The sequence below is a fragment of the Phragmites australis genome, chromosome 5, assembly GCF_958298935.1.
Source record: "Phragmites australis chromosome 5, lpPhrAust1.1, whole genome shotgun sequence".
Taxonomy (NCBI): Eukaryota; Viridiplantae; Streptophyta; class Magnoliopsida; order Poales; family Poaceae; genus Phragmites; species Phragmites australis.
In genome coordinates, this window is record NC_084925.1 from 46,111,645 (window position 1) to 46,121,041 (window position 9,397).

The 9,397-nt window shown below is 41.4% G+C and overlaps 1 protein-coding gene across 1 annotated transcript; it reads right to left on the reverse strand.

The window, feature by feature from the left end:
* Positions 1-321: 321 nt before the first annotated feature.
* Positions 322-8,925, reverse strand: LOC133920069 (transcriptional corepressor LEUNIG_HOMOLOG-like). The gene is made up of 18 exons (XM_062364711.1): positions 8,595-8,925; positions 8,459-8,491; positions 8,275-8,372; positions 6,567-6,676; positions 6,191-6,486; positions 5,993-6,068; positions 5,783-5,894; positions 5,041-5,090; positions 4,650-4,952; positions 4,472-4,540; positions 3,035-3,253; positions 2,795-2,936; positions 2,619-2,728; positions 2,370-2,519; positions 1,795-1,950; positions 1,577-1,693; positions 1,130-1,327; positions 322-737 (listed from the first exon to the last, which is right to left on the reverse strand). The coding sequence occupies exons 2-18, from the start codon at positions 8,488-8,490 to the stop codon at positions 594-596; spliced, it is 2,382 nt and encodes a 793-aa protein (XP_062220695.1). The 5' UTR covers position 8,491; positions 8,595-8,925; the 3' UTR covers positions 322-593.
* Between the last annotated feature and the right edge of the window lie 472 nt (positions 8,926-9,397).

The window sequence follows — 9,397 nt, forward strand, 5'->3', positions numbered from 1 at the left end:
AGCTTTCCCACGAAAGTCGGTGTTTGATCCGCTGAATCGGCATGATCTTGAGACAAATCAGTTAGTGGCTCAAAATTTGAATCATTCGTCGCCTGTTAAGCCGAATTCCTCGGTTTTTCTTAAAGGCCGGGTTAATGCAGATCAAGAACAGTCGCTTAACCTCAGTATATCACTCATGCAGATCAAGAACATTACAGTACAGTCACAAGACTCGAGAATTCCCAACCAACTGCCAGGGGCAAATTGCAGCGAGTTCCAATCGAAACAGGGAATGTTACACTTTACTTATGGTACAATATAAATAAAAATAGAACAGGCGGGTACATTTAAGCCTTTGTTCTTTTCTTCTTTGTTTTTGAGCTACACAAGCAACCTATCAAGATAAGTACAACCATGCACAAACTCCCTGCAATCAGCCATAAACACCTCAACCGCGACAGTCAGTCAGGCACCCAGCTACTACTCTTCCTTATTTGCCGAGTACAACACACTGGTCCACGACACCCAGATCACCGCCGTTTTATGCCTCGGCCGAAGAAATATCAATTATCCAGGAAAAAAACTATCTAGATGCATCATTATTGTTGTTATTGTTATTTCCACAACTTGACAGAATTGTCATGGCTCGCAGAAGCCACCATCCCAGTCACTGGTGATTGCGCCAATGCCGCGATTAGACCTTCATGAGCTTGTACCGTCATGCTCTGGTTCTTCACCATGTTCCATAGCTCCAAAGACTGCACAATCATAATGTTAATGAGAAACTTCCAGAAAATGAACTACAAAGATCAAATGTGATCGGATTTGCTGAATCTGTGATCAGTGATTCCAACACCGTAAGTAGACTATGCCTCGAGAAGGGAAAATGCTATTGCTAACAAGACTTGACACTACAGTATGCATTAACAAGCTTCTGCTTGCATCTCATTGTTAAATTGGAATATGCCAACTTTCCAACATCAGGTATATTGGATTATGCATATTCTTGTCAACAGAGACGAAACAAAAACGACTAAGGACATATAGGTGACAAGTTTACTCATACAAACAGACAGTGCCATACACTTCCTGAAAAAGATTTAAGTTAAATTAAAGTAGTGACTAGACTCAATAGAAGAGTCATAGTTACCTGGTAGCCTCCAATAACCAAGAGATTGGTATAGCTCGGGTGGAACACGCAGGAATGAAACTTGTTTCCATTAGAACTAAGCTCATGAATACACTCGCCTGATGCTATTGACCAAACCTTAACTAGGTCCTGACTGACAGAGGCAATGAATTCCCCACTGTTGTCCCAGCACACTGACTGCACATCTGTGTTATGGCCCTGAGATTAAAAATCAAGTACTCCAGGTTCACATTACATGACAAAACCTGATTAATTACAGGTCCAACCCAGAACAAAGAAGAAATTCACTACAAAACAGGAAAATCATGCACAATAATGCAGTTATGTCATATTCTGCAGACAGTATGATCGTGGATTCAAGATATGCATCTGCAGGGTGCTAGTGAAGGAAAATGCCATATTGAACTTTTCGACAAAAAGAAGATAGCTGGTGTACAAGAACAGAACCTGCAGGGTGTATTTTTTGCCATGCGTCTCAATATCAAATATGGAAACCACATTTTCGGCAGCTGCGGCTAGAAATTGTCCGGCATTAGGTTGAAATCGAACTTGGGCAGTGCCACCCTGTATAAGATAAAGTTGGACAAAACAGTTATTAAATCTATAAGTAATTTGTCCACGCAACCATTTAGGAAATTTCAAGGTTGAAAAAGAATATTACTAACCTCTATGACCCGCATACATGAAAACTTGGTCACATTCCAGTATCGGATTTCACCATTGCCATCACAAGAGCACAAAAGGTCTGTCTTCTTTGGATGAAAATCTAACGACGTGACCTGGAAGTTATGCCCAGTGAACGTATGCAGAGAGAATCCAGGCTGCAAAACAAGTTACATAAGCAATACCGTACCAAATGCAAGTACATATCCAAGTAACTTCAAACTCAAGGGTCAAGCCTGGTCACACATATCGCGTACTTAACCAGTTACCAGAGATGGTGTATTGAACTAGAATGCTCATAATAGAATACAATTTGCAGATCAAGATGCAAAAAGGGACAAACATACATTATTTAAACGCAATTCATTCGTGCCATGATTGGGCCTTGTTTACTTTTGAGACATGGACAATATGGAGTAGTTGTATTTACATTTACTGTGATGACCAATACTCTAAAACAAAGTCCATATATGTACTAGCGTGCAGAATGCATAAGCATAATGGTAGCATTGCTATAAGAGGCACAATACAATAGCATAATCTCACTATTGCACATGAACATGTAAACATAACTTACATCTGCGGCGTTCCATAGTTTAATAGTTCTATCAAAAGATGATGTTGCCAGCTGACTAGAGTTAGGTCTGAAACGGACATCAGTAATAATAAGGCCATGCTCTTCTGGTGTATACTGTGTCTGGAAAGTTTCCATGTTCCAAAGTACAGCCTACAACAAAAATTAAGTACGTCATATTCATAAACATCAGGGGTGCAAAAAGGTGCCACTTCTAATAGGAAAAAAAAATTGCATGGCATTTATTGATACCTTCTTTTCATGTCCAGCACTAGCCAAAATCTTGCCATCTGAAGAAAAGTGGCAACAAACAACTTTGCTGTTGCTTGTGCGCCAACAATTAACTTCACTGAAGGTAAAACCTAACAAAGAAGGAGCGTGTTACTTGATGTTTGCAAAAACAATAAAAAAAACATCAGAAATATCACCTTTAGAAGCTGCTGGGTTAGGCTCTGCAGGACTTCTTTTTAGTGCAGCAAAAATATCCCTGGCATCTCCATTGTCATTGGATAAGAAGGATTCAACATTATCATCCAACGAGCCAACATCACCAAAATGCTCCAGATCATCCTGTCACATACAACGATTGTGTTCCTTATCCAAATAACATATAATAATAGATATATACATCCAGGTATATACTTTAAATGAAGAGTAAAAGCTGTAACCATTTGATTTGAAGAGGAGGCAAGTCCAGTTCCATCCGCACCATACATCATTAAATTCTTTGGAACGTGGCGCATATTACCAGCCATTCCAAGTCCATCACCAGGCATATGTGTCGATGGCGTAGATGGTGGAGAATTGGCTGAAGGACCCACAGTGTTTCCTGTACCAGTACTATTTGCTGGTCCCGAAGATGTAGGTTGCTTTCTTTTTCTATTGTTCTGGAGATAACAAATAATTCAAGAACAAGGGGCAGATATAAGATAAACGGCAAGGACATCAGTTATTAAGAACCAAACTGCAAGTAACTCATGCAAACCGAAATAAAAATAAGGATCAATAGCCGATTGTTCATCATTAGTTATTTAAAAATGAGATAGTTTGCCAGGGACCGTTTAGTATGCACCCATCAAAAGAAAACATTTTTTATTACAGTATGCAAATTTACATGTCATAACTGCCAAACTGGTCTCCAGTGTATGCAAAGGACAACTTCCCACTTTTCCTTCAGAAACCTACCCACCGCCATACCATCAACATCTGCATCAACTTCAATGGCGCCTCCTATCTTCTCTCCAATCGTCTCTCCAGTCGCCACATTCATCATACCGAGTGGTAACTGGAAAACACGAATCCAAATAGGACAATATAGGAACTCCAATTCATCCAAACGCTTGCTGCCATCGAAATCAACAACAATCAATAAATCACCGCCGAACTCCCATGGCCCTTCAGTAACTCCCCGCCTCTTGCCTCCCGGTTGAAGAAAGGAGAATAGAAATAAATTATCCCCAAGATCCTTGCCTCTGATCCCCATGTCTGGGCACCACACTCTCCCCATCGCCTGCACCATGCCATTGGTGTTCCCCGGCTTGTCGAAGAACAATTTCCCTACCGCTTGCGGGGTACGAGGCAACTCCTTTGATCTCGTCCGCCGCGCACCCTTAACTCCAATCCTCTCCTCTTCCGAAAGCTTCAGTCCCATCATGAGTCCATCCAGGTCCTCCCCGTCTCCTCCCTGGTGACTCGCCATGACTGCCCTAAGACTACAGAACAAAAACTGGAAGAGAGAAAGAAAACAGGGAACTCCCAACCTGAGAATGAGATCAGGAGCAAGGCTAGCAATGTGGTGAACTGGATTTGGTGTGAACTGGTTTGAAATTGCAAAGGAAAACCTACCCGAAACCCTAGATCAAGGCCTAGAGTTCGGGACTGCAGCGCATCACCACCACACCATCTAGTGTATTTTTAAGGTTTTCTCAGATAAACATCTTAATTCCATTGTGCACACTATATCTGAGTATTTCACAATAAGTTTGTAATTTGTTGATAGAAGTGCAGCAGTAGAGGCACAAGACACAGTATTGCTGAGAAGATTTGCAGTTTCAATTCAGCAGGGGCAGAACATGAAATACGTAGGTTGGGTATACTGTCAGTACCTGTTGCATTTGTTGTTGTTGCTGCTGTTGAAGCTGTTCTTGCGCTTGCTGCGAAGATGTCTGCTGCATCTGGATAGATTTCAGATAGTGTTAGATTCCAACAAACTAGAGCCAGAGAATTATACAAACTTAAAGACAAAATGTTTGCAATGAAAGCACAATTCAAAAGCAAGCCAACCTTCATGAGATACTCTTGGTCTGGTCTGACTTTTGGTGAACTGGATTGCATAGGGGAACTAATGCACCCATCAGTTCCAGCAGGTTGTCCGTCTTTACCATTCAACCCACCCCTGTTCAGCGCTGTAAATCTGCGGGGATCAATATCCCCATAATTAGTTGAGTTGCTAAGGTTCCCTTGTGCTTGGGCCTGTGCTAAGAATTGCTGCTGCTGTTGTGGTGACATAAGTTGAAACTGTGACTGTGTTGAAAGAAATGGCTTCTGCATTTGAGCACCTAAATTCGGCCGCAATTGGTCAATTCCCTATAAAAGATGGTAGCACCAATATTGATAGGTGGTTAGATTCCAAAAAATATGAACACATACGGTAATGAACTGTTGCAGAGCTTACAGTTAATGGCCAACCCTTCAACGGTAAACCGCTCACACCTTGGTTCAGTCCTGTTCACAATAGAAGGCATTTCAAGAAAAGAACAGACAGAACGAGAAATGTATAGTCTTCTTGAAATGAATGTTTCACATTATATACAAGAGATAGCCCCATCAACCAAAAGAAAAACCATTGTAGCTAGTTAATTACTTGCCATCACATCCATTTTCTGCAACATTAGGTTGGTATAGCACAATCTTAGCCGTCAAAAGTTAATACAAACCAACAAATCCACATCTCATACTAAAAGTTCTTCATCAGGATTCATTTCCGGTGGAAGAATGACAGAAGAACAGAACTGTAGTTACAATGGAAAGATGCAATCAACTTTGAAACATGAACTTGCAAAACCGAATATTATTTGAGAACTGTTTTTTCCTATTTTTCCAGTTTTCCTATTATAGATTCCTCTTACTCCCACCAATCACAAATAAGTGAAGTTTTGGGTTGCGTGCAGTCAAAGTATCTAAACTTCGACCATAAATACCACTTTATACATTGAGATTGAACATTTGAAAATGGTATGAGTAAATTTATCTCGAGTAGTAGTTACATAATATTATAGTTTTGCTACTTATTTGTGACTGGAGGGAATAATATGTATCTGCAGCGCCGAAGTCAGGGTATTGTACAGAGGGTGCCTTTGCGGAGTGCTAGCGTTAGTGACATAGGAACTCACAACACACAGGGAAAAAGAGCACACCTGCACCACCCAATCCAGGTTTTGGTTGAATTATTCCCTGTCCATATAAAGATGATGGATCCATGGGCAAAGATCTTTGGGGTACTCCCATGTTACCTTCACTCTTAATATCCTGTTAGAAAGAACATTTGGGTTATAAGTGCATACATTTAATGAACTAGTGGACGAAATTGCAAACTGAAATGACACAAGATGGGACCAATAACCCACTATTGTTTGCTGATTCCGAGCCTGGATTTGCTGCAGAGTTGTAGACACATTTCCAGGAGTCCCAGGAACTAATTGCCTAATTCCACAAAATGATGCGTTTGGTGAGAACACCACAGATATATCAATTTTAACTTTTTCCCCGTTTCCTTTTACAAAGTGTACAACAAAAAATTTGGGGGGGAGGGGATGGATGATCACCCTGCATGGTTTGCTGCTGCTGACTTGAGAAGAGCCATTCTACTAGCATCAAAAAGCTGTGATCCCTCAGGGTCCATTGAATGTGGGTGCTTCAAGCGCTCTTCATACATCTTGGCTGCCAAAACACTAGCTGTTGATGGCCCCAAAATGCCATCAGAGTTTAAAGCATTTATTGAACCATTAAGTGAAGGATGGTTTGCATTAGTTCGCTGAAGTTGAGCATGTCTTTGCTGCATGAGTTGCAACTGTTGCATCTGCATCTGCTGCTGGTGCTCCCTTGCTTTTATTTGCTGTGCCTATATTTCCAACACGGATATACATGCTGTGAGATCAAAGTAACAATAGATACATGGTGAATTAAGCAATCCAAAGCTACCTCTAGGTATGCCGCTGCAACCTCGGAATGTTTCTCATTTGTTCTTGCGATGAATATATCCCAAAAGACAGACCACCACTCAAATAAAAACCCTCCAGGAGCATCAATTGCTGCATCACAATTCACAAGTATAACATAATAATACTTGGATGAGTCAACTGTGCAAACAAACTAATGGAGAAAAATAGTTCCAAAGAAATCACGCAAAGGTGGTCTTGGAGTGGGCAGGCATATGGCATTCGCTCTACACCAAGTTTGACACTGCGTTCCTGTCCTGATGTTCTTATCATACCATGAATCTGGGCAATATGCCAATTTATATTGGTACTGCTTTCCACTTCCTGTTCCGGTGCTCCCACAATGCAAATGAGCCAATAGCCATAAGGGGGGGCTCTTTCAGACCTTTCAGACAATAACTATCATGCATCAATAATTACTTCTCAAATCATAGCACAGAACAGTGTGGTTTCTACTTTCTAGAAGTTGCGGACATCCAGTTCTGATACACAGGTGCAGTCTTATTATAAGCTAGTTGAGTTTCACAGCTGCACAACAAGCATGTCACGCAGTTACATAAAATAATCAAAAATATTTGCCACTAAATAAATTAGCAGGTGGAAGTCTGTTGTTAATTTCTATTTTTATCATGCTGGATTGTGTTGAAAAGACCCATATATGAAGACTCCCTGTAGCTTCTCCAAAACTACATTTCTATCGCATCTGTATGATCAACTCTACACATGAACAAGTGATAAAGTAGTTTTCTTATTTGAATCTTCAGGCAAACTTTAACGCTTGAGCCAAACATAGCAAGTTGAGATAATTCAATTGAAAAGCATTGGATAAAATAACAGCATTTACTAAATCACCACTAGTAGCTTATTGGTGAGCAGTGACTATAAATGTCAAGATGCATCGTGTTTGCTACATGAACGCCAGCCATGCAGCTTCTACTTTGCATGAATCTCCAATCCATCCATACAACACCACTGTGCACTTGACAACTAAAAATTCAAGCAATTATCTAAATCGATTTACTTTAAATAGGAAAAATGAAAGAAAATTAAAAAAGGTAGAATGTACTATTGCATTTAGAATTCTAAATTTATTAGGTTTCAACTAAAGCACTATCGACAAAAAAATCATGACAAAGTTAGTTACATCACTGAATGCATCATTAATTGCCACCTTCATCAAAATTCATGTGCATGAGCATGCAAAAACGTCCATGGCACGCCACCAATCCTCTCAATAACAATACCTAACGGCAACAATCTTATGTGTCTAGGTTGGGAAATAAAATACTGCGATTTCCCGCAGAAGTGTGTACCCATTTCACTGCAAGCCTAACCAACTCCTCTTCAAGTTTCAGGACTACCGCATTATTTTAGAGCTTTTCTGCTCAGATTTTGCTCAAAACTCTCCAAACCCCTTCGAATTCGAATCCTCTACTCCCATTCGGCTGAAAACCAATATATAGATCAATTCAGATTCCAAATCCCGTGCCCTATTTTTTTTGGGGGGGGGGGGGGGGGGCTATTCCGCACAGAAACCCCAAATTCACAGTCCTATTTAAGCTCAAAGGCTTCAACTCTACTTCAAAATTCGAATTCACGCCCCAGCCAATAGGCAAACTCTCGTCGCAGACAAAACCTAACCCGGCAGCAAATACAAAGGACGAAGTAACAGAAGTAGAGGAGATGATTACCGACTGGATCAGCAGCAACCTTCCCCTCCGCCATGAACGCCTTCGCCGTCGTCTGCAGGTTCCTCTTCAGTAAATAGTCATAGATATACACATCGAGCCTGCATCACGAGCACCGAAAATCAGCTCCAATCGAACAGAAAAAAGTTCACAGAAACCAGCAGGAAAACACATCAGAATCGCTCACATCTTATCCGCTTCCCAGTTGCTCTGCGCCATTCTGCAACCGCGGCAAACAGACCAGAAACAGCAGAAATTAGAGGCGGAGCCAGGCGAATCTGTCTCGAACTCGCGGGGAACGAAGAGATAAGAGCCCACATTACCGCTTAGGCGCGATCTCGCGACCCAGGAGTCACAAAAATAGCCGCAAAAAAATCCCGCAAAAATTAGGGATTCGCCGCCGGGCCGGCGGCGAGCGGGGAGGGATCCAATGTCCGATCGGGGGTGACCGCGGCGGCGTTCGCGGCGAGCTCGGAGGCGGAAGGATGGGAATTGGTGGGTGGAGTGTGCTCGTCCTCGCTAGTGTGAGCTCGTCCTCGCTCGCTTCCGCCCGCACCGCTTCGGAAGAAGAGAAGAGGGGTTACTACTTCTACATGAGAGAGAGGGAGGGAGGGAGGGAGAGAGAGAGGACGAGAGATGAATATGGAGAGGGAGAGGGATGATAGATGAGGCATGGGTGCGGGTTTGAGTCTGGCTCGGTATGGTGAGCCAGGGCACCGGGTCAGAAAGGTTCGGATGACAAGCACGCGCCACACCTTTTTGCAGGATGATCCTCGCAAGAACATTTATTTGCAGATTTCTTTCAGCCCGGCATCCATGGAGTTCCACCCGCAAGATTACATTACTCTTATCAATGAAGAAAAAAAAGTTGTTTTAGACATATACTCTGTTTTCGGTAGGGTCTGTCACGCATAAAAGAGTAAATTATGATACTTAAAATTAATTAGTTCTAAAAAATTTATAAGATAAATCTAGATTTACTTCTATCTAAATGTATTTTAGTTCATCTAATATGTCTACTATATCATTTAAAAACGTTTATAATTCATAGTCGATCCTAAAAAAACACTGAGAAGGTAAGCATACAAAGTTAAATTACAAGTATATAAATGTGGAAATATAAAGA

Excerpts from the sequence above, each read along its gene's own strand:
- LOC133920069 (XM_062364711.1), bottom strand. The coding sequence starts at position 8,490 with ATGGCGCAGAGCAACTGGGAAGCGGATAAGAT. Across the intron at positions 5,091-5,782 it reads ACCTGGATTGGGTGGTGCAG|GACTGAACCAAGGTGTGAGC; the intron begins GTGTGCTCTTTT and ends TATTGTGAACAG. Across the intron at positions 1,694-1,794 it reads CATGTATGCGGGTCATAGAG|GGTGGCACTGCCCAAGTTCG; the intron begins GTTAGTAATATT and ends TATCTTATACAG.